At 44.2% G+C, this 26,513-nt stretch overlaps 1 protein-coding gene across 2 annotated transcripts in view; it reads left to right on the plus strand.

Annotated features, from left to right (window-relative positions):
- Positions 1–26,513, plus strand: part of LOC143282024 (conserved oligomeric Golgi complex subunit 1-like) — a 324,386-nt gene that overhangs the window by 148,300 nt on the left and 149,573 nt on the right. For both annotated transcript variants that reach the window (XM_076587450.1, XM_076587449.1), the window contains exons 15-16: positions 6,786–6,890; positions 12,195–12,289. In XM_076587450.1, the coding sequence (XP_076443565.1) occupies positions 6,786–6,890; positions 12,195–12,289 (200 nt within the window). The remainder of the gene's footprint in view (positions 1–6,785; positions 6,891–12,194; positions 12,290–26,513) is intronic.

Raw genomic sequence — 26,513 nt, forward strand, 5'->3', positions numbered from 1 at the left:
AATTCGGACACGTCAGGGACCGATGTAAGGAGGAAGAGGCGTGTGGCACCTGTTCGAAGGCGGCGCACCAGGGCGATTGCGTCAGTGCAGCCCGGTGTGCGAACTGCGGAGGTGGCCACCCGTCCTCATCGAAAGACTGCCCCGTCTGGAAAAAAGAGAAACAAATCCAGAAAGTCAAGACAGAAAAGAAAATTTCCTTCTTTGAGGCAAGGAAACAGGTGGAGGCCGCGTCGCCTAAGGTGTCGTATGCCTCTGTCGTCAGACCCAGGATGGTGGACGTCGCGGTCCAGACGACGTCCACAGGAACGCAGACGGACGACTTAGCCGCCTCGTCGGAACCGTTGGCCTTGGGTGGAGACGCCGTGTCCACCCCTTCCCATCCTGTGCGGCAGTCCTCAGGGGCTGCTGGGCGGGAGAGAAAAGCCTCGGGCGGAGGCACGTTGTCCTCCTCCCGCCCCACCCCACCCCCCGGCACCCCTTGCCCCGCCTCTCGTCTGCCTGGCCCTCGGGCTGGCGGAAGTGGCCGGAAACCCCCCCTACCTCCAAAACTCAAGGAGGGGAGGGTTGCGGCCTCGGCGGGATCGGGAGGGGCCGAGGTGGTGGATATTCCGACTCGGTCGGAATCCGAAAAATTTATTTCAAAAAACAAATATTCCATCCTGGCGGACCTTGAGCCACCGCAAGCACAGGAGCAGGGGGTAGCGATGGAATAGGCTGCTGCTTTATTATTTTAACCTTTTTTAATGGCAGTGATCCACTGGAACATCCGGGGGTTCCACGCCAATTTTCAGGAACTCCAGCTGCTTTGTCGTGCTTTGAAACCCTCAGTGCTGGCGCTGCAGGAGACTCTGCAAAGAGATGGCAAGGTTTTATCTCTCTCTAGTTTTAACTCCGTTTTTAAACCCGCTCAACCGAAGCAAGAGGGATTGACGGGAGGTGTCGCTCTTTTTATTCGCAAGTCCCTTTTATACAGTACAGTTCTTTTAAGCACCCCTTTACAGGCGGTGGCAGTCAGAGTCACGCTTGAGAAAACCATCACTGTCTGCTCTCTCTATCTTCCTCCTTCCGTCCGCGTTCTGAGGCAGGACCTCATGAACCTGGTCGACCAGCTCCCACGTCCGTTTTTACTGTTGGGCGACTTCAATGGACACTCCCCGCTCTGGGGAAGTGAGATGACATCAGCCCGAGGTCTTCTCTTGGAAAACCTTCTTTCAGACATGGACTTGTGTTGTCTTAACGACAAGTCTCCCACTTACCTGCATCTGTCCTCTGGAAAGCTCTCGTGTTTAGATCTGTCGGTCTGCGATCCATCGTTGGTCCTGGACTACGAGTGGAAAGTGCACGACGATCTGCACGGGAGTGACCACTTTCCTGTCGTCCTCCGCCCCACAGATGGAGAAGGTGACTCTCTGCCTGACCGCCTGTATTACGACAAAGCAGACTGGAGTTTTTTTACCACCAAGATAAGAGCGGAGCTGCAGGAAGAAACAGTATTGAAAAGCAAGGACCCTGCTGACGCTCTGACTCGGATCGTTTTAGATTGCGCCAAAGCAGCAGTCCCATCGTCTACCTCCAAGCCTCAGGTCCCTAGAACGCCCTGGTTCAACGCGGAATGTCGGGAGGCCCGCAAGTCTCGGAAGAGAGCGCAGCGACGTGTCTTTCTGAGACCGGAGACCGATAGCGTTCGAACCCATCAACAGCTGAGGGCGAAAGCCAGGTATGTTTTTAAAAAGAGCCAGAGGAAGTCATGGAGAGATTTTTGCTCTTCCTTAACCTCCAACACACCCAAGAAGAAAGTGTGGAGGGTTTTAAAAAGAATTAAGGGCAAAAACGTATGCCCGACCTTTCACCATCTTAAACTTTCAGACGCTCTGGTCACAGAGAAGAAAGCAGTTGCCAATTTGCTTGCCTCCACAATAGAACAGAACTCGAGATCTGCTAACAAATCTGCTCGCTTAAAACCAAAAACCTGTCAGAAAAAACACCATGTAACTTCTTTTCCGACAACACAGAGAATTACAACCTTCCTTTCACAATGAATGAACTTAAATCTGCCCTTCAGACCTGTACGGATTCCTGTCCAGGAATGGACGAGGTCCATTATAAACTCCTAAAGCACCTTCCCCAAACCTGTCTGGACACCCTGCTTAAAGTTTATAACCACATCTGGGTCACAGGCTTCTTTCCACCCTCCTGGCGGAAAGCCCTCATAATCCCGCTGCCGAAACCGGGAAAAGACCCCTCGAACCCCTCCAACTACCGCCCAATAGCACTGACCAGCTGCATCTGCAAACTGATGGAGAAGATGGTCAACGGTAGACTGATGTGGAAACTAGAGACCGACGGCCTTCTGGCGAAAGAACAGTGCGGTTTCTGCAAGCATCGCTCTACCGTTGACCATCTGGTCCGTCTGGAAACCACTGTCAGAAATGCATTTGTAAACAAACAACATGTGGTGGCCATATTTTTCGACTTGGAGAAAGCTTACGATACCACGTGGAAATTTGGTATTCTTTCCGACTTGCACAAGCTCGGCTTCCGAGGACACCTGCCTCAGTTCATCCACAATTTTTTACAAGACAGACAATTCCAGGTGAGAGTCGGCACCACCCTGTCCGACATTCACGAGCAGGAGCTGGGTGTCCCGCAAGGGAGCATCCTGTCACCGGCTCTTTTCAGCATCAAAATTAATGACATCGTTCAATCCGTTCAGATGATTTTGCCTTATATGCAACCGGCAGCACGTACGCCAGCATCCAGCGACGGCTTCAGCTCTGCGTCAACAAGATCCAGTGTTGGGCAGAGGAGAATGGCTTCACGTTTTCGTCCTCCAAAACTGAATGCATCCATTTTCATAATTTTCGCCAGTTCTATCCAGACCCTGAAATCCGTCTGGGAACATCCACCATCCCGGCGGTCAAGGAAGCCAGATTTTTAGGGGTCATCTTCGATCAGAAGCTGAACTTCCTCAGCCACATTAAACAGCTGAAAATATCTTGCCAAAAAGCCCTTAACATCATCCGAGTTGTGGCACACACGAACTGGGGTGCTGATAAGAGAACTCTCTTGCACCTCTACAGAGCCCTGGTCCGGTCCAAACTGGATTATGGAAGTGTGGTATACGGCTCGGCCAGACCGTCCTATCTGAAACTGTTGGACCCTGTACACCACCAAGGGCTCCGTCTCAGCTTAGGTGCTTTCCGCACCACCCCTGTGCACAGCCTGTACGCAGAGGCGGGGGAACCGCCTCTTTCCAACCGCAGACTGAAGCTGACCCTGAACTATTATCTGAAATTGTTCTCTGAACCTACAAACCCTGCTTACGACGCTGTATTCAACAACCCTTTCGATAAGAAATTTACAGACAACCCAAACTGCATACCTCCTCTCGGACTCCACATTCAGCCGCACTTAGAAAAGGCCGATCTGGATGTCGGTGGCATCTCGGATTTCTCTAAGTTCCCTGACAGCCCTCCGTGGACCTTTACAACACCTGAGGTCCAATTCGATCTGGCCTCGTACCGTAAGGACACCACCAGTTCTCTGGCCTACAGAACCTACTTTTCGGAACTGTGCCACAAATTCCCCACTTTTCAAAGCATCTTCACTGACGGTTCCAAGTCAGAGGACGGAGTCGCCGCATCTGCGTTCTGTCCCGCCTTTCCTGACCGGCCCTCAACGGAACACATCCTGTCTGACAGCTCGGTGTACACCGCGGAACTGACCGCACTGGTTCTGGGGTTAAAAATGGTTCTCTCTTCGAAACAGAAGAGATTCATGATCTTTTCCGACTCCCTGTCAGCCCTGGAGGCGATCGCCTGCAGGAATATCACTCATCCCAAACTGCTGGAATTTTATGAAACTTTTACTCTCGCAACGAAGAAAGGATACGAGGTTGTGTTGGCCTGGGTTCCCGGACATGTTGGCATTCGTGGTAACGAAAGGGCGGACCTGCTGGCCAGGAACGCTGTAAAGAAAGAATTGTCCAGATCCTTGGTACCCTATACAGACATGAAGCGGAAGGTCAACACTTACGTCAAGGATCTTTGGCAAGAGGAATGGAACACCCAGACGGACAACAAGCTCTTCCAGATCCGTCCGGACCTAAAAGAGACCCTCCCTTCGGGGGTGAAGAACAGAAAGGAGGAGTCTGTGCTGTGCAGACTGCGTACGGGGCACACTTTTTTTACTCATTCTTACTTGTTGAAGGGGGAGGAGGCCCCTCGATGCATTCCCTGTGACGAGCCTCTCACCGTGAAACACGTGCTCCTTGACTGTTGGGATCTGCATGACGTTAGACGCAGACATTACACGGCGGTTTCTTTGAAGACTTTGTTTCGTGATGTCCCTCCGTGGGCGCTGATGGACTTCTTAAAAGAAGTGAACCTTTTTAACCAGATTTGAAGGTTTTAAACTATGGAAGTTTTCTTTTAACTTTGGAGTGAAAGTTTGAAGTGGTGACTCGTTTTAATTGGTTGTTTTTTTTTTTATCCTTGTAGTAGTTATTGACGCGGCGATAGCCTTGAGATGGCCTTAGTGGTCGGCGAGGCTCTAAGCACCATAATTTCATTTCACACTGTCAAAGGCTGTGTCCAGGTTCATAAGTTTCCAACACAGTCCACACAAACAATAAAAAGGGTGTACTCACCCAGCATCTATCGCCAGTAAAATCGCTGTGTGTGGTACTTGCGGAAACAGTCTTCAAGACACAGTGCTGGTTTTCTGGGTCAGTCTGGGCAGTAGAACCTCACATCCTTTCTTTGCCCTTTCTTCCAGCAGACTCTGCACCTCCTTTGTAGCAAGGACTTCTGTGGGGTAGGTGGAATGACATCAATGAAGTGTCGTCCACACAGACGAACAGTGTGGTCATCTGTAGCAGTGTCTGGGTCTTGGTCACCAAAAATCATGGCACTATTACATCCTTCTGGAAGTCCAGGAGTGTACTGCTGTTGCCTGCTTTTTTGTAGAGGATGTGTGCATTCAGCATGGCAATTTGTAGAAAATGCACACACAGCTATTTGTACCACTTCAGGGTTTTCCTTGTGGCATCGTAGGGCTGCAGCTGTTGGTCATGATGGTCCATGGCACCCATGTTTTTGTTGTAATCCAGAATTGCTGGAGGCTTGTTTACTGCACTTTGGTCTTGCTGCTGCTGGTCTTCAGCTGCAGGTTTGTGGCAAGATGTCAACTCCAGATGGCCCAGGATGAACATCATGATCATCACCATGCTGCATACCTGAAACACATTGCATAAAAGACTAAGTTTGTTGTTGTTGTTTTTGTTGTTACATATAAAAAGGTTATGAAATGGTACCATTTTATTTCTGATTGTTTTCAGAAGCTGAAATACAAACACACACACTTACCCCCCACCCAACCCCCCAACACACACACACTGAAACTGGTTCATGGTATGCCACACTCCATTCTTTCTCATACAAAACAAAATAACACACACACACACACACACACACACACACGCAGACATTACACGGCGGTTTCTTTGAAGACTTTGTTTCGTGATGTCCCTCCGTGGGCGCTGATGGACTTCTTAAAAGAAGTGAACCTTTTTAACCAGATTTGAAGGTTTTAAACTATGGAAGTTTTTTTTTAACTTTGGAGTGGAAAGTTTGAAGTGGTGACTCGTTTTAATTGGTTGTTTTTTTTTAGCCTTGTAGTAGTAATTGACGCGGCGATAGCCTTGAGATGGCCTTAGTGGTCGGCGAGGCTCTAAGCACCATAATTTCATTTCATTTCATTTCACACACACACACACACACACACACACACACACACACACACACACACACTCTTTACAAAGTAATTTAGGCATACAATTCTGTATATCATTCTCTGATTTCAGTTTAGTAAACATCTCCTCACACACCCCCTCCCGCCCCCCACCCTCTCCCCGGCTCCTCCCCCACTCCCCAGCCCCTCCCCCACTCACACACACACACACACACACACACAAACAACAACAACAAACCAATACACACTCGGGAATGAATTCACAGAAAGCTCTTGGCGAGTGACACACGATGTCATCAACACTGAGCCAGCCAGCAAGCCACGCCCCCTCGCACAGCGTTGGTCACACACAGTACACACGTGACTTTCTCTCTCACACACATACACTGATCAGTGACTGACAAAGCTACTTACCACAGCTAACACATTCAAAACACACACAATGCAGTCATGTTCATTGTTACAACAAACAGAAAGCAAAATAATAAACTGACAAACCTCGTAAACACCCACCTGCATCTTGAATCAGCTGAGCTTGTCTGTCTTCAGTTTCGTCAAGCAACTCCACCTCCCACCCCCCTCCATGTCAAAATCAGCGTCTTCTGCATCAACTTCATGCAGTTCTATCTCAGTCCACAATCTTCATCTCTACTGTTTGCATCGCGAAAGATTTCTTTCAATATTAGTGCAAGTGTTTGGGTTTATCTGCGTTCAGCCATGGCTTTGCAAACACAACTTGAGCTTCGTACAAACTTGCAAAACTTTCGCCATAAATATGACAATCCGATGAATAATTTTAGCTTATGGAACTCGGGAGATAAAGAGCTTTCAGGGTAGCTAATTTAATGGTTAGCAGACTGCATTTTCTGTAATGCTGGTCTCGAAACATATAACGTTGTAACATGACGTACGGTGCATGTCAATACAGCATTGGTGAGCGACATTTCATGACGTACGCTGTACGTCAACAACGCAGCCAAGAGGATAAGATTGTTTCTTTATTTTAATGTCGTCTGTTATCGCTACATGTGCAGACTGGGGACACAGCTGGATGGCAGGAAGTGTGCATCAAGGTGATGAGCAAACCTGTGCAGGTGTGGCAGGAGTTTCTGCAGTCTCTCTTTCTAGACAGAGTCAAGGTGAGTGCTGTACACAAGCTTTCTGCTTTGTCAGATTTGATGGTCTTTATGTGTGTAAGTATGTGTGCATGTTAATGTGATGTTGTGCATACATGTTGCATGCTTGATGATATGGGAGATGTGACTTCATACATTCTGTTTTCTTTTTTAACCCTCTTACACTCAGGTCACCCAGCACTAATTACCCATGAAATCCCATGCCAAGAGGAATAACTGTTGCAATTTTTGATGGTAGGTAATTTAAAAATTGATTAACTCACTCCGGATGAGTAGTTTTTTCCCTTGCAGATGACCCATTTGTTAAGGCCAGGAAAAAAATCACAAAAAATACAAAACACAAAGTAACTGAATGAAACTCCCTGTACTTGATCCACTGACCCCTCTCCTCATGTCGTGTGTATGCCCAACCCCTTCCCTCTCATCACAGCCCTCAGAAGCTGAGTCACTGTCAGCACCTTCTTGCTGGTAGCTTTCTTCACTGCAGATACTTTATTCAACGTCTTCATCATCCTCGTCGATGTCGAAACATTCAGTTTGTAGCATTTCAATGACTTCAGCAGCAGTAAAAAGCCACTGTCATGATCTAGTTTGCACCAAAAATTTCCACTTGTATCACCTGAAATGCCATTTTCGATACTTATGCAGATTAGCTTGTCATGCGGGGTACCAAGGTCAAAGGCTGGCTAGTGAGTGTATAGTTACTGAACCTCACAAAGAAATTTTCCATTCGACCCTTGACACGTTCACAATGCCCGGTGTAGCCGCGATTTTTATGCTACCCCATGAGGAAAATGTGGAAAAAAAATTTTAATTGTTGAAACCGCAATATCCGGACGGCGGAACGCTACCTTACATCAGGAATGCTATAGCGTTCCATCATCCAGAGTGAGTTAAAAATATAAGTACCTTCTTTTGTTGCACATAGTTATTTTTTTCCGCATTCTACACATAATAATATTGCAGAAGGATTTTTGTTTCTAGGCTCATGTTGCTTTGTGCTCACACAATAGAAATAAAAGCATCAAATTTGATAGCTTTGAAGAAAAAAAAGAAGTTTAAATCACAGTACGTTTTTTGAAAGTAAGTTTGTCTGGTCTACAGTGTCTTCTAACACATCTTCTTCCTATTCCTTACCTTTCTTAACTTGAATGGCTACAATGAACATACTGATTTTTATGTTCTTTTCACAATGTCAGCACAGTCAGCGTTGGAGGAAGAACCCTCACAAAGCTGTGCTTCACAGATGTCATGAATGGTCTGGCAGGCAGTGAGCAAGAACTCATCAAGCTTGTTAGAAGAAACGTCAAGAAGATACGGCGTGGAAATCAGTGCCAAAAAGAGCAAATTAATGGCAGCCACAGCACCACTATCACTACTGATACAATGTCCATGGACCAAAGCTAGAAAGTGTTTCACTTAACCATAACCATAATGACATAACCAGCCGCCGTGGTGAAGTGGTTAGCGTTGCGGACTGACGGCTGGGAGGACGCAGGTTCGAATCCCAGCGGAGGTGTGTTTTTCGGCCTGTGGCCGGCTCCTACCCAGAGTTGAGTGTGCTGTGGGCTTAAATGGGGAGACTGGGACCACACAGTCGAGTGTCATCCACTTCAAGGATGCGTCTTTGGGTGTGTTGCTCTAATTACCTGACCAACACTGCAAGTGTCTGTATCTCTCGGGCCTGGTTAACGCCGGGATATCATCATGACAGGAAGCGTAGAGTACAGCCTTGTCACGCAGTCCCAAACCAAAATGGACCTCCATAGCAACATCGTCATCATCATCGTCATCCTCCTCCTCCTTCATCGTCATCAATATAAACAAAATAGTCTCAAAGTCTGTGGCCTTTCATGCCCTGCTCTCATGGTGACCTCAGTTTCGATGCCCCTCCACTTCCGTGCTTGGGGTGAGTCCTATCAATGTCGTCAGTGTTGGCAGATTCATGGCTGGCTGTTGTTTGAGGGACTTGGTGGCGGTCTTCACTCTGGGAGGGACGCTCACTCAGTCTGGCTCTGCAACTAAGCCATTATTGTCGTTAGTAGGGGGCTTAGTAGGTGGTGTCCTAAGTACGTTAAAACAGAACAGGCACCACTGAACACCACCGAAGTGACTCAGCAGCAGTGCAGGGTCTCCTCTGGTGTGTGGCCTTCTGGCGACCTAACATCGATGGTTCCCTGTGGACTGCCAACGCTGGAACTGCGACGGATGAACCCGGGTGTGGCAGTGTATGGGGGAATCTAAATGAGCGGCGTGGGAGTAATGCCACTGAAACGGTGCAGATGAATGGGGCAGCAAAAAAAAAAAGTGTTTCACTGTTCACTTACCTGGGATCTATCATTAGCAATAAACTTATAAAGGATCCAGACCAGAAATCCTTTCAACGGTCACAAAGACAACAGCAGTGTCCAGACTAAAACCTGTATGAAAGCACAATATCTCCTTGAACAAGAAGATCAGGATCCTGCACTCACTGGTTATTTCCATATCATCATCATCATCTTGTGTGCATATGAGACATGGACCCTCAGGGAGGATTTGGGAAGAAGAATCCAAGTCGTTGAAATGAGGTCTTACTGCAAGATGCTATACATCATAAACACTGATCACATCACCAGTGAACAAGGGTACCAAACCATCAAGCAGCACATTGGACCTTATGAAGATCAACTGGATCAGACATACCCTCTCCCACTATTGGGACTCAAGTTGTAATAACCAAGCAAGTCTTAGTCACAGCACAAAACAGTAATGCATTCAACAAAATGAGTGCATGCATTGATAACTGAAATAGTAAATTTGCCTGAAAACACACAAAACAAGAGAGGCAAGGTCTTCAAGACTTACTTGCGACACACACTGTTTCCAGTAAAGAAATCATGAGAGAAAAAAGTACATTTAAAAAATCGTAAAAATGAGTCCTGTATTAAATATGAAAAAAGCTTTGAAAGAAAACAACAACAAAACCCCCCAAACAAACAGGCCTGCTGGGATCAAACCACGGATGTTCTGTTCAGCACTGTGCTGTGTTTGACGTCTGTGGTGCCATTATCCTCGAACTGCTGTTATCTTTACTTGCAGACAGAAATAGTAATGGATCCCCACTTAACCCTCAGCCGAGTGACCTAAAGTGTCGATGCAATAGTCTTTGTCATCAGCACTCGTTCTAAAACATTCCATGGAGGTGATAGTTCATATTCTCATCCATTACACTCAGCGACAAGATCTATCCAAGAGAAGATCTGTGTAAAGTAAATTTAGGCATTCTGCACTCTGGCAGGAAAGCTCAGATCAGTTCAGGCACTGAGGGAAAATACGATAAGATGTGTGTGTGGTTCGTCCGTCGGGATCGACGAGGACCATCTAGTCATCCTGGGGGTGGGTTGGTTGGGCTCTGTGGGTGCGCAGATGACTGGTCCGGCCAATCTGCACCCAGAAGGTTCTGACGCAGTGTGGACAGGGGATGGTGGCGGCTGTCGGGGACTTGCTGGCACTGCTTTTCCTGGCCTGTTTGCGTTGCTCTGCTGCAGCGATTCTGTTGGCCTCACAGGATTTGGCGCCTTTGTGGACAGCTGAACGCCACTTTGGTCTGTCCATTGCATTCAGCTCCCATGTGTCGTGGCTGATGCTGAAGGCCTTCAGAGAAGCTTTCAGAGTGTCTTTGAAGCACTTCTTTTGGCCTCCATGGGAGCGCTTGCCATGTTGGAGTTCGCCGTACAGCAGTTTCTTTGGGAGCCGGTGGTCTGGCATGCGAACTACATGGCCTGCCCAGCGCAGCTGGGCCTGCATCAAGATGGTGTAGCTGTTGGGCAGGTTTGCATGAGTGAGCACCTCTGTGTCAGGGATCTTCTCTTGCCACTTTATGCCGAGAAGTTTTCTGAGGCTGGTGGTGTGGAAGTGGTTCAGCTTTTTGGCGTGGCGTTTGTAGACCGTCCATGATTCACATCCATAGAGCAGTGTGGTGAGAACTATGGCATTGTATACTTTGAGCTTCGTCTCCAGGGTGATGCCTCTCCTGTTCCAAACGTTCTTATGGAGTCTGCCGAAGGCAGCACTGGCTTTGGCGAGTTTGGCATTCACCTCGTCGTCGATGACAACTGTGCGAGAGAGTGTACTGCCCAGGTATGTGAACTTGTCCACCGCGTTCAGTCGTTGCCCGTTGATGAAGATGTTTGGTTCAACGTAAGGCTTTCCTGGAGCTGGCTGGTGCATCACCTCAGGCTTCTTTGTGCTGATTGTGGTAAGATAAAATGATCTAAAGATACATAATAAATAGAGAAGTAATTAAATTAATTAATGTCCCGCCGAGTGACACCGTACCAGCTGTGGGTACGCATTGCTAGCTGGGGAGTGCTCATTTTTCTTTGGAAGTCTCAACTGAGGTTTTATTTTTATTTTAATTTTATAATTTTATAATTATTTCACTCTGTTTCATAACATTTATATTAACGGTGATAACAAAAAAGATGTGCCGATCAGTTCTACATTTGATTCCTCACTAATTAGGCATATGACTCGTGCAGTTCAATGTTGTTGTTTTTTTTTTTCGAGGATAACGGCAATATTCAAGGTTAACGGCACCATAGATGTCATTCAATTTTTCTTTTATGTTCATTTCAGTGAATTCAATATCCACTTTAGAATATTCATATGCAGTAAGCATGTTGATAGTGTAATAAGTGTCACTGTATGTGTTCTGTCCAGAATTTGTATTTCTTTTCTTGTAATTGCAAATTACAAGTAAATCGATGTCATGCCATCTTCTTATCAAGCATAGCGTACGTTCCGGAAACTGGGAAGTGGTAAATAGCATTTCTGGACTGTGGAAGTAGCCTCAATGGAATAATCTGTTAATGATCCAGAAATACGGTTTAATTCGGGAGACTTAAATGTATTATTGGTATGACTGTGAAGATTTTTTTCCTACTGTATTTGAGCCAAATTTGATATTGGCAGACAAAGTATTTCCAGAGAAAATGGCAGTGTTTAAGTTTACTACAGACACACAGACGTACATACAGACACACAGGCACACACACAGACAACCGAACACCAGGTTGTAACATAGACTCACTTTGTTTACACAAGTGAGTCAGAAAAGAAAAAAACACTTGGAAAAGTACTGCATGGGTTTGTATGTTTTTTCTTTTTTCTTTGTGCTTGTGTAATCTCAGTTTTAGTTGGTGGGGATAGTTTACAATTATTGCTGTTATGGTTCTTGTTGAAAATTTCTTTGTGCATGCTTGTTTGTGAGTGTGTGTGCTTGTGCGCGCACGTGTGTGTGTGTATGTGCGTGTGTGTTTGCAGGCTTTGATCCAGTATCAACTTGACAGCACTGCAGAGATGACCAAACGCAGTATCTCTAAGATCATGATGGAACTTGCTTCTGATGTTAAGGACAGGTAGAACACATTTCCTTTCTCTTTTTACTGAATTTTCTATGAAGATATAAACTATTTGTTTGTTTATATAGATCTGTCATACAGTTTTTCTCACTCTGTTGTGCTACTGCAACTCATGCTATAAAGAGAGCACCAAAAGAACCATTAAAAATATTCTTGCTGAGTCTGTCACAGTACTTCTCAACAGCAGTAAATCTATCAGTTATTTCAGCCAACTCAAATTTGCTCTTCCCCAGCTAAACCTGCCTTTACCAGTGCATGTGCACTTTGTGTGAGCACACATCCATTGCCTACATAGCATTTTTGACTCTTATTTCTTTTTTTTTTATTCCTTTTTTTTTATACAGTGTTAGAAATCTTGGCTTGTTAATATTTGGTATTTTTGGATAGGGGAAGTTAATACATATTATAAGAAAATAAGTTCCAGTATGACTATTTGCATAATTTATGAGATTGAATGTGCACACATGAGCACACAAAAAATTCACACTGCAATACTTACATCATGTACATTTCAAAACAAAATAAGGAAAATAAAGTTTTCTTTCCTTACATTTTCAATGGAAAAGAGTTTGCACTTTCATCAGAACACCACAATAAAGTCATTCTGTGAAAGCTCAGTAAATGATATGCCATTCCTGGCTACATTTACAATGATCATTATCACAGTATGTGACTTTGAATGTAATTCTCCGTTTACATTTCATTATTTGTCCTCTCTCAGTGGAAAAGACTTTGAATGTTAGTCTCAGTTTACGTTTCATTATTTGTCCTCTCTCAGTGGAAAAGACTTTGAATGTTAGTCTCCGTTTACATTTAATCATTTGTCCTCTCTCAGTGGAAAAGACTTTGAATGTTAGTCTCAGTTTACGTTTCATTATTTGTCCTCTCTCAGTGGAAAAGACTTTGAATGTTAGTCTCAGTTTACGTTTCATTATTTGTCCTTTCTCAGTGGAAAAAAGAGCATTTTGCATTTAATAAGAAAGGGCATTGTGCAACACTGCTGATCAGTTGATTAATTTACAGCTATGATGGTGTACAGGCATATGAAATCACATAGAAATACCCCCCCCCCCCCCCCCAACAACCCCCAATCCCCAACCCCGCACCCCAAACCCCTCCACAAAGACGCACACAACAAAACTACCTATTAACACCTACACCAAGAACATGCATAGTGCATATATTAACACACACTCTGAAATGCACTTTGTTCATTTTCACTATCACAATCTTCTGACTCTGAATCAGATACCTCTTTACCATCAGACCAAGTCTGCAATATAAGAATAAGAATAACTTTATTATCTCCAACTGGAGAAATTTGGTCAGGTGCATTATCACAACATAGACAAGTAAACAACATGGGAACCATAACTGTAAAAGTCAACAACAGCTTTTACGAATATTATGAAGACATAAATGTAAAAAATATCACATACACCGTTTCATACATACATCCACACACTGCAGGTAATAACTAGTATTCTTAATGTAAAAACAGAAAGAACTAAGACACAATATTTTGAATATAATTATAAGCATAGCCTAATATTGCACATTGATTATAATAGATAAGATAAGAATAAAGATAAGTTGTGGAAAACCACAACCAGATAATCAGCACACACCTGCACCCACCCACCCCACACACACGGTTTACTTGATTAAACAAGAGTAATAAACATATGTTCTCAAATAAAAGCATTTCACATATTCGCTTTTAAAACATTGCAATTAATTATTACATCGTAATTATTAACAGAAATATATTTAGAATATGGACATTAGCATTAGACATATTCCATTGTACATTATTCTGCATATTGCACATTATTCATCCTACATATTGCACATTCATAATAACCAATTGTCATGTTTTTAAGCTCAGTAAACACACACACACACACACACACACACACACACAACTAGAACAAGGTACAACCTGTCATGCACGGACTTTCACATGTCTCACATGAGAGTGCACGCAGGTGCGTGCACACACACACACACACACACACACACACCGTGTGCACGCACACGCACGCATGCACGCATGCGCGCGCACACACACACACACACACACACACACACACACACACACACACACAGTTTTCAAGAATTTAAAAGGTGGATTGAACGTGGAATAAAAGTCTTCAGAGCTCTGGATTTCAACTTAAAAGTTCTGTAGCGTCATCCTGATAGCAATAGCTCATAATACTTTGCTAAAATATGGGTGTCTTCAGTTGCTATCTGCCTGCTTTTTTTAACCACTCGGCTTTCATACAGCTCTTGCTTTCTAGCTTGTTTCACTCCCACAATTTTACTGCATACACTCATGACATCGTTCAAAACACGCTTACTCCTCACTCCCAAACTTCCATACCAGCACATAAATGAAACTGTGAGCACGGACTCAATACAACATCGATAATAACTTTGAAGAATAGTTGAATTTATACCAACATTTCTAAACTTCTGTAAACAAAAAATTCTAGATTGACATTTCTTATGAATGGAATCAACATTTCTGTCAAAAGTCAGCTTATTGTCTAAGATGGTCCCTAAATATCTGTATTCATTGACCCTCTCCACTGTTTGACCATGAACAACAAGGTTAGCTACAGGCAAGGGGTCTTTCCGAAAATCTATTAACATTTCTTTTGTTTTCAGTACATTGAGATCCAGATAGTTTTCCTCACACCAAGAACAGAACTTTTTAATTTCACTTAAATAAATAGCATCAGAGTTGGACAGATCTTCAATAGCTGAATCATCAGAATATTTTATGACAGGAGTTTCCTCCGTGCCTCTGCAGTCACTCATGTACAGTGTAAATAGAACAGGGGACAGCACTGTACCTTGTGGTGCACCAGTAGAAGTAGAGTTCAGAGAAGAGTGGGCAGAATGAAAGCGGACGGACTGGGTTCTATTGAGAAGAAAACTTACTATCCAAAGAGTAAGCTTCGGATCAACACCCAAGCCTAGCAGTTTGAGGGCAAGGAGATGAGGTTGTATTGTGTTAAAAGCAGAAGAGAAGTCAACAAAAAGGATACAACAAAAGATCCCGTGTTATTCAAATGAAGGAAAGCATTATGAACAAGAGTTAGGATAGCATCGTCAGTACTTCTGTGTGCTTTATAAGCAAACTGAAGAGTCAAGCTGCTGTTCAGTGAAAGAAAGAAGATGGCGGAGAACAATTTTTTCAAAGCATTTCATCACTATTGAAGTCAGGGCAATAGGATGGTAATCATTTAGTGCGGCTGGGTTCTTTTTCTTGGGGATAGGACAGATAGTAGATTTTTTCCAGATGCTGGGGACAGAGCAGTCCTTCAGAGACCAGTTGAAAATTTTACAGAACACGTCACACAACTGGGAAGCACATGTTTTCAGTAATCTTCCGCAGATATTGTCGGGGCCAATTGCCTTCGTGACATTCAGTTTTAAAAATAAAGATTCAACAACTTTTGCATCGATCTCAAAGTCCTCACCTGTGTTCCAATATTTGACCTTTTCCTGCAACTGTGAGATAACACTATCCATTCCCTTCCCAGATCATTCCTTTCAAAGCGACAGTAGAAATCATTCATTTTGTTTGAAAAATCAAGCTGTTCATCCCTTTTCATTTCACAAGCTACTGTTTTCCTTTTCATTTCTCCAGTGATAATTTTTAACCCATCCCATGTATCTGCCATTTTTCTTGTCTGAAACTGTTGTTCTTACTTTTGATTTGAATTCCCTCTGTCCCCTTCGTAATTCCCCTCTAAGCTTCTTTTGTATCAGTTTCCTATCTTTCTTGTTCCCTGACTGAAATCTACCTTTTTCTCGTTTAAAATGGTTTTGAGTGACTTTGAGATCCATGGTTTGTTGTTGGGGAAAAGTTTAATTATTTTTGTTGGAATTATCATGTCTTCACAGAAACTGATATAAGATGTAACAACATCAGCTGCTTCATGAACATTCTCACACGGGTCAGTCAACACACTCCAGTCAGTACAATCAAAAATCCTCTCAGTTCATCCACACTCTCTGACGTCCAAAATTTTCACACTCTTTTTCACAATCGGCTCTGTCTGTATCTTTGGTCTGTAGGCTGGGATTAAATGAACAACATCATGATCAGATACACCCACTGGTGCTAGGGGAACAGATTTGTAGGCATTAGGAATGTTCCCTTAACATAGATTTTTGATTGTCTTGTCCAGTCGGGTCCGGCAGGTAACATATTGTTTAAAAGAAGGTAAGGCTTTCTTTAAATCACAGTGATTAAAATCTCCAACAATAAAACACAGGGCGTCGGCAGAGATGAGTTGAAGGTCGCGAACATCACCTGCGATCGTCCTTCCTGCACATGCAGCAGATGCCTGGTCAAAGACTGGGGCGTACACAACAGAAAAATGCGGCCGAACTCAAGTGGCAGATATCGAGGCCTCAGCGACACTGATATGAGTTCAAGTTCCTGTGTCATGGCCTGGCTTCGCTAACGAAGATCTAGGAAGGGCGTTGTCCACGTCTGATGCAGGCACGCTCATGGCTGACAAGGCCAATGCGGGAAAAGCAGAGTCGGCCGCAGCGGTTGCAAGGGAAAGTCTGGTCTGGGTTCGCGGCTGCAGCGTCGTGGTTCTTCCTCCTTCTGCGTTTGTCCTCAAGGCTGGCCCTGCGGTTGTTTTCGAAGGAGGAGACAGCTTGGTGGATGGTGCGTCGCCAGGTCTCTCGATCAGCGGCTACTGCGGACCACTGGCGATGGTCAATGTGACAGGCACCGAGAGCTTTCTTCAAGGAGTCTTTGTATCTCTTCTTGGGTGCTCCTCTGTCACGGTGGCCAGTGGACAGTTCGCCATACAGCGCGATCTTGGGCAGGCGGTGGTCCTCCATCCTGGACACGTGCCCTGCCCAACGTAGCTGGGTCTTTAGCAGCACTGCCTCGATGCTGATAGTCTTTGCCTGCTCCAGGACCTCGACATTTGTGATGTAGTCACTCCAGTGGATGCTGAGGATGGTGCGAAGGCAGCGCTGGTGGAAGCGATCAAGCAGTCGTATGTGGTGCCGGTAGGTGACCCAGGTTTCGGAGCCATACAACAGGGTGGGCAGTACAACAGCTCTGTACACGCTGATCTTTGTGTCTTTCTTCAGGTGTTTGTTGTTCCACACTCTCTTGTACAGCCTGCCGAATGTGCTGTTTGCCTTTGCAAGTCTGTTGTCGATCTCCTTGTCGATCTTGGCGTCAGACGAGATGGTGCAGCCTAGGTAGCTGAACTGGTGGACCGACTTCAGCTCTGTCTCACCGATGTTGATGTGAGGAGCGTGGAATTCTTCCTGTGGGGCAGGCTGGTGGAGAACTTCCGTCTTTTTCAGACTGACTTCTAGGCCGAAGAGCTGCGCAGCCTCTGCGAAGCAGGACGTTATACGCTGCAGGGCCGCTTCTGTATGGGCGACGAGGGCAGCATCGTCGGCAAACAGAAGCTCTCTGATGAGTTGCTCCAGTGTCTTGGTGTGGGCCTGTAGCCGCCTCAGGTTGAATAGGCTGCCATCAGTGCGGTATCTGATGAAGATACCGTCGTCGTCGCCAAGATCTTCAGTGGCCTGTTGGAGCATCATGCTGAAGAAGATCGTGAAGAGGGTCGGCGCGAGGACACAACCTTGTTTCACTCCATTTCCAATTGGGAAGGGCTCCGAAAGGTCGTTACTGTGTCTGACCTGTCCACGCTGTTCCTCATGTAGTTGGATGACCATGCTGAGGAATTTTGGGGGGCATCCTAGACGTTTCATGATCTCCCACAGACCTTTTCTGCTCACGGTGTCGAAAGCTTTCGTGAGATCGACGAATGTCGCATACAGTCCTTTGTTCTGTTCCCGACATTTTTCTTGTAGCTGTCTGAGAACGAAGACCATGTCAGTGGTGCCTCTGTTGGCTCTAAAGCCACACTGACTCTCTGGGAGATGTTCTTCGGCGATAGTAGGCACCAGCCGATTTAGGAGGACTCTGGCGAGGATCTTGCCTGCGATGGAGAGCAGAGTTATCCCCCTGTAGTTGGAGCAGTCCGACTTTTCTCCCTTGTTTTTATACAGGGTGATGATGACTGCGTCACGGAGGTCCTGTGGTAGTTTGCCTTGCTCCCAGCAGCAGACAAAGAGGTTGTGGAGTTTGGAGTGTAGTGCTGGGCCTCCATTCTTCCACGCCTCCGGCGGAATTCCGTCAACCCCTGCTGCCTTGCCACATTTCAGCTGTTCAATGGCCTTGACAGTCTCTTCTAGGGTTGGTAGCTCGTCCAGTTGTAATTTCACTGGCTGTTGTGGGATGCGGAGAATTGCCGAGTCTTGAACCGTGCGGTTGGCGCTGAAGAGGGCCTGGAAATGTTCCGACCACCTGTTCAGGATCGACGTCTTGTCTGTGAAGAGCGCCTGGCCGTCTGCGCTGCGCAAAGGACTCTGGACCTGGTATGAGGGACCGTACACCGCCTTCAAGGCTTCGTATAAGCCCCGGTAGTCACCAGTGTCTGCACAAAGCTGAGCCCTCTCTGCCAGGTTGGTCCACCACCCATTTTGAATCTCACGAAGCTTGCGCTGGAGGTTGCTGCATATGAGCCGGAAGGTTGCTTTCTTCACCGGACAAGACGGTTGTGCAAGGTGAGCCTGGTGGGCTGATCTCTTCTTCGCCAGCAATTCTTGGATCTCCTGGTTGTTTTCGTCAAACCAGTCCTTGTTCTTTTTCGACGAGAACCCTAGGACTTCTTCAGAGGACTGCAGGATGGCTGATTTCAGCTGTGCCCATAGTGCTTCTGGAGAGGGGTCTGTGGGGCAACTGGGGTCTTCAAGTTTGTCCTGAAGCTTCGCCTGGAATTCAGCTTTCACTTCAGCTGACTGAAAGTTGCCGACCTGGAATTTCTTCCTAGGAGCTCCTCCTTTCTTTGGTTTGGGCTTGAAGTGGAGCCTGAGCTTGCTGCGGACGAGGCGGTGGTCAGTATGACACTCCGCGCTGGGCATCACTCGGGTGTGTAGGACGTCTCGTACGTCTCTCTGGCGCATCAGGATGTAATCAATGAGGTGCCAATGTTTGGACCGAGGATGCATCCACGTTGTCTTCAGGCTGTCCTTCTGCTGGAAAATGGTGTTGGTGATGGTAAACTGCTGCTCTGTACAGAACTCGAGAAGAAGGCGCCCATTGTCGTTGCAATTACCAACGCCATGCTTGCCAAGGACTCCTTTCCAGGCTTCTGAATCTTGGCCAACTCTGGCATTGAAGTCGCCAAGGATGATGACCTTGTCGTCAGCAGGGGTGTTCTGAACGAGGTTGCGCAGATCAGTGTAAAACTTGACCTTTTCTGTGGGGTCCGCTTGGAGGGTTGGAGCGTACACGCTGAACAGAGTGGCATGCTGTTTGTTCCGTAGTGGGAGGCGCATGGACATAATTCGGTCTGAGTGTCCTGTTGGCAGGTTTTCAAGCTTGGAGGCAATGGTGCTCCTGACCATAAAGCCTACGCCATAGAGGCATCTCTCGGTCTCTGGCTTGCCTGACCAGTAGAGGGTGTACCCAGCGCCGTGTTCCTGGAGGCTGCCTTTCCCTGCAAAGCGGACTTCGCTGACGGCAGCAATGTCAATGTTCAGTCTCTGAAGTTCGTGTGCGACTAGAGCGGAACGCCTTTCTGGGTGGTTGCTGTCTGCAGAGTCACGCATGGTTCGGATGTTCCAGCATGCTACCTTTAGTCCTTTTGCACCTAATTGTGAGGCAGGTGCCGGCCTTTTCTTCTCTATTGTTGTTCGACCGCGTTTGGAGATGCCCGTTGACCGCGGCTAGCCAACTGGGGGGTATGGAGATGAGCATTTGTTTGGACCACCTTTTCTAGGCCCCTCTCCGTGTGGAGCAAGCAGTGCTGTCCCTAGAAAAGGCTGCTTGGTCGTTCAGGGTGCTGCCGAGTGATGCTGTCACCTCCGGGTCAACAATCAGGCGACCAATATCCTGAACCGCCTGCATGCAGGATTGGAACTGCGGCTTCCAGTGACATCTTCCACCTGCCGTTTTCGCCCCTTTCCCATCGCTACAGGGCTTGGAATAGTTGGTGGCGCGGACGTGGACGTGTCCTTCAAGCCTGCGCAATGGAATTTTTAGGTGGAGTGCAGTGTGCGCAGTACTGGCCCCACCCTTTACACCCGTGGTTCATCTGCCATAGCCTAGCAAGCTGGGACGGTGACAGTGAGGTCCTCAGGTCGTAGGTTTTATATCAGACTGTCCTTGTCCTAGCCTCTGGCTCAAAAACCTTCCTCGGAGGCACGGGGGCGCGGCTACTGAAAGTCGGGACATGGCCATGGACCCAGGGTCAATGCATGTCGAGACTGTCCTGCATTCCTTAGCACTTCATGGGTTTTACTTCAGACTTTTCCTTGTCTTAGATGGACTGCCTTCCCGGGCTGTCGAGCTCCATCTGCCCGCATGTGACAGGTAGCACAGGGTTACATGGTACCTGTGGCAGGTAGAAGTTCCTGTGTACACAGTTGCTTTTTCACACACACATTCGCACTGTCACAGCACTCACATTCGCACTGTCACAGCACTTCTCGTTAACATACAGGCACACGCCACCACCCATTTTCTTCCCCACTTTCTTGCAGTCTTTGTCCATTCTGTACGGAGTGTTAAAACCATCGATCGCAACACATTCATTCGACACTTTCTCACTACACCAGGTTTCAGTAAAACAAAGCACACATGAGTTCCTAAAATCATTTAAAAATTGACAGTTTCCTCGTACTTCATCTAAATTACAGTTTTTGCCGTTTGGGTTAAAAGATCTGACATTGGATAAAATCATAGTGGCAGTGGGGGCTTAGTACTATTTTTTCTCAGTTTTCTCTTCACGCCTCCTCTCTTTCCTCTCTTTCGTGCTTTATTTCTCTCATCTTCTCTTTCATTCTCTTCATCATCACAATTTGTATGAGGTCACGAGCAAACAGTTGCTCAGTAAAAGCGGATGGGTCACACACTGACCGTAAACTGAGAGGGAAATCACGGTCATAATGTAAGGCGCCTGTACCTCCTCGCTGTCCGCCATTTGAACCACCCGGTGACACAAAAACACCACGAACACTAGTCTGGAATACAGCCAGCACCACCACAAACAGCCTCACAATTGTCACACTCTTCATCTTTAACACCTTGCGCACCACTTTGAAACAATATTAAAGCACAAGGACAGGGCAAGGACAGCAAAAACAAGGATGAAGCACAGAGCACAAACACCTGCGTGTCGCCCCCTCGCGAAGCGCCACCTGACTCTCTAATTCTTGTTCAACAGTAAAAGTCAAAGCTCAGTGACACATTTTACTGTGTGTAAGAACTGGGCAGCAGTTTATCATCAGACCAATTTCCAATATTTAGTCTAATTCTTGCTCAACAGAAAAAGTCAAAGCTCAGTGACACATTTTACTATGTGTAAGAACTGGGCAGCATACACATACGTGCATGCACACATGCACACACGCACGCACACACTCACATACTCACACACACACACACACACACACACACACACACACACACATACACTCATTCACTCACTCACTCTCAGGGGGACGAAGAGAATATGCAAGCCATGCAGAAGTAAACATTTTCATGTACACTTGTATCCTAGTGCACGCACTTTCACTGGCACAAAGTATGTGCATATGCACACATTCACACAAACACACAAACACACACAGAGTTTCTGATATCATCATCTTAGATGGAACAGACTATAAATGAATAAACAAAACACACAGTCGCTCACGCACTCAGACACACACACACACACACACACACATATACACATACACACACACACACACACACACACACACACACACACACATTGAGTGATTCACACATACACACACACTGAACAGAAGGAACATGTAGCATTCTTGCAATTCACTGAAGCAGCAAAACTAGGTAAACGATGAAAATTGTACAGATGATTGTGGATCGACTTGTTCTTTACACACACACACACACACACAGAGGACCCCATAAGACATAGGTTTGGTAAGACTGCTTTTTTGTTGTTTTTTAAGATTTTATATCTGATCCTCAGATATTTTTCAAATGACCCCTAGATTTTTGAATGGATAGTCATAGTGACTCGCAGATTATAGGCCTGTGGGAAGCAGAGGTTAAAGGGAAAAATCTGTGAAAGGGAATGGTTTGGTTTGAAAGAAGAAAACTGAAGTCATAAAAGAGGGGCAAGACCAAAACAAAACAAAAAAACCAACAAAAAACAACAACAAAAAACCCAACTGCTCAGTTTCTCTTTTGGTTCACCTCAAAAGGAGCCGGGTAGTGTTTGATTGCAACCAATTGCCATTTCATCCTATGGGAACATGAGCTTGTGATCCTTGGTTGCCAGCTGCAGGACATACTCATTCATGGATTGGAGACTTTCCAAGCTGTTTGCCATTTCAGAAGTATAAGCTTGAACAGAGCCTTAAGGACAAGATGGCCATCAGTTGCTTTGGTTTTGTTCAAATTTTATCGTATCCATCTTGTGTAGTTGCAGACTGAGACTGAGACTGAGATATTTTATTCATTTAAGGCCTTGGCCCCATATGAAGAAGGGCAACAACAGTTAATAATCAATACATAGATGAGCACCACAGGTCCTCACAAAATTAATGATACAAGAGATACTTGCAGCTGAAATGCTTTGAACAGATAAAGTGGCAAACTACGAATGATATTTTCATTACTAGAAGCCATCAGTAGACCTAATCGGAACAAACATGGATCTGTAAAATACTTCTTTGGTAAGAATTTCACACGAAGATGATGCAAAGCAGGACATATCAAGACAAAATGAACTTCATCTTCAATAGAGACTTTGCATGATGGACATAACAAAGCGGATTTATTTCTATTGTTATAAAGGAACTGATGAACATTAATTTCGGTTATGCCAAATCTAAATCTGGTCAAGATAAATCGTAAATAACGATCTAAATTCAGAGACAGATATTTCTTCACTAAATGAGTCGAACTATACACTCTAGATAAATCAAATCTGTCACTATATTTAATGTGGTTTTCCCAATCTTGCCATCTGCAGTCAATCAGTTGTTGGCAGATAATTCGCACAAATAATTTATCGTCACCTACTCCTTGATTAACCCAAGCATACCCAAAACCAAGTTCAAATAAACATAATCGTACATTAGAAACCCAGTTATTTTTTCCCTTCAAGTCTAAATCATGCAACATGTCATAAGCTTTTCATGGCAATCTATCATTATTCATTTTTGTTAATTTTAGCCAATAACTGACACATCTAACTGCAGAGTTAATATAAATAGGATACCTGTTTGTCTCACCATAAACTAAGTCATTTGGTGTTCTCATACTAACCCCTAAAAACTTTTTAACCCAAACAAATGCACCGACTCACAATGCATAATAGCTTTTGTATCCAGTCCCCACAGTTCTGATCCATACTGCACAATGGGTTGTAATTGAGCATCAAAAATTTTAAGAAAAAGATCCAAAGAATTGCTATTCAATACAAACAATTTCCTCAACACAAATATCAATGCATTTTTTGCTCTACCAGACAGGTCTCTACATGCTGCTACAAAACTTAAACGAGATGAAAAAAGGACTCCAAGGTATTTATAAGCATTCACAACAGACAATGCAACATCATCAAAAAACCACCTTTCCCTCACTGCCAAGTACCCCACCTTCCTAAATACAATAATATTACTTTTATTCAAATTAACACATAACTGTAATTTACTTGCTGCATTTTTCAGGCTGTTGAGACTGTAAACCAGTAACAGTTTCTGAGAATAAAACTATATCATCCGCTAGTAATAAAACAAACAATTCAAAATAATCAATTGTAAACATAGCACCATGCCTACCCTTCTCTATTACTTCTATTGCCAATTCATTTATGAATAATGAAAATAAGATAGGACTGCACACATCCCATTGTTTCACACCTCTAGTACAATTAATATAATCAGTAAGCTTGTCTCCATATCTGATTCTTGTTTTTACAACATTATACATACTCTTAACACAATTAAAAAGCTTTCCTCTAATACCATGTTTAATTAAGATAGGCCATAATATGTTCCTGTTAATAGAATCAAATGCCTTTTCAAAATCAATAAAGGCAACATAAAGTTTGCGATTATAAGAAAACTGTTTCTGAATTAAGGCCAAAAGGGTAAACATATGGTCAGTTGTTGAATATCCTCGCTTAAAACTAGCTTGATACTCCCCAGTTATATTATTTTCCTCAACAAATTCTTGAAGTCGCCGATTAATTATTGTACTAAACACTTTGCTACTAATATTTGACAGTGATATGCCTCTATAATTATTTGTATCATTAATATTACCCTTCTTATATAATGGAAGGATAACTGCCTCACACCAGCTTTCCGGATAAATGCCCTCATCAAATAGCTTGTTGAAGAACTTTACGAAAAAATGTATACTTTGTTCACAAGAAGTTTTTTAGAATTCCCCAAGAATACCATCGGGACCCGCAGCTTTGCTGTTTTTTACTTTTCTAAGCGCAAAAAGAACATCTTCGTGTGAAATAGGGCGATTCATAGAATGATTCTCCACATCTGGTAACACATATTCATCACTATCATATGATAAATCTTTATCAAGTAAGGCTTTAAAATGCCCAAACCATTTATCAATAGAAGTATCATGCTTCGGTGGCTGCTTTTTAGAACAAATTTTATTCATATTTTTCCAAAATTCTTGTTGATTATTAATAGAACACTCAAGACTATCCAAAAGATTTTTATTAAACAACTTCTGCTTTCTAAGTAAAGTGTTTTTATATTCTCTTCTAGCTCTTACGTATGAAATTTCATCATCTTTATCTAACGTTTTTCTACATTTTCTCAACAATCTACGAACCTTCGTCCTACCAACCCTACATTCCCCATCAAACCAACCCTCATTTCGTTTATTTTGATCCACTCTAATAGATTTTTTCATACATGCTGCACAGTCTCGGATACAGTTATTAAACACCTCCAAAGCTTCATTAACATTCACATCAATCATTTTTAAAGCAATTTTAAATCTATCCTGGGTACTTAACTCAGACAAATTACTAACAAATTCTTGACTATAATCCTCATTCCACACAAATTTTTCAATTACATGAATATCAGATTTCCTGTTTGTAGACATATTCTCAGTGGGACATGAAATACAAAATTCAATTGGAAAATGGTCTGATTCGGCTCGATCAGCAACACGCAATGTACACACATCTGAAACAATGCTATACAGGTCATTTGACAAAACAAAATAATCGTTCACACTGCTTCCGCTTTCACTGATGAATGTGTAGCAGCCTTCCAGGTCGCCATTACATAAACCATTCAAAATAGTCAAATCTAATGCAGTGCACATGTTAAGCAAATTTTTTCCATAAGAGTTGACAACAGAATCTTGAGAACTGCGAATCGAATTTACCGAACAACTTTTAAACTGACACTCTATATCATGGGTTGGAGAAATATTTGAGATTCGACTATTTAAGTCACCACAGAGCATTATATAAACATCATCAAATAATAACAGTAAATCAGTCAAGCAAGCTTCAAGTATTGTTATTCCTTGATCATAATCAAAGTATGAATAAAATGGAGATCCTTCTGGAGGCACATAAACACATGTAAAGAACATCTTTCAGGAAACCAAATAATTGTTTATCAATAAGAAACGCACATATATTTTCATATGTGGTATTTAACTCGCGAATAAATGGACAAAATTCATTTCTAACTAAACAGAAAATTCCACCAGACTTCCTCCCTTGCTTTGTAAACTTAAGAGCAGGCTTCCCATGTATTTTAAACCCAGCAAACAAATCAGTTTCACAAATTTCCTCAAAAGTTTCAATAAGAGATATAAAATCAAAGGATGAAATATATGTTACAAAGTCACGAAATATCAGCTTAGAACGGAAACCATTTATATTCCATGACAAAAAGGAAAAACGTCTAAAGGATTCCACAGAACACGGTGTGACATTCATAACAAACGAGGTTTTATTATTTACAAAAGTGATGACATTGTGTTTGGCAAAACAGCCATGACCCCCACACCCCCTCATGTCATCGTGTGAAACATTCTCTGACACATCGCACACACACCTGCCTGAGCTAACATCATGTTCGTGTTGAACTGGACTTATTTCCTCACGCACAACTTTTTCAC

This window comes from Babylonia areolata, chromosome 5 (genome assembly GCF_041734735.1).
Source record: "Babylonia areolata isolate BAREFJ2019XMU chromosome 5, ASM4173473v1, whole genome shotgun sequence".
In the NCBI taxonomy this organism is placed as follows: Eukaryota; Metazoa; Mollusca; class Gastropoda; order Neogastropoda; family Buccinidae; genus Babylonia; species Babylonia areolata.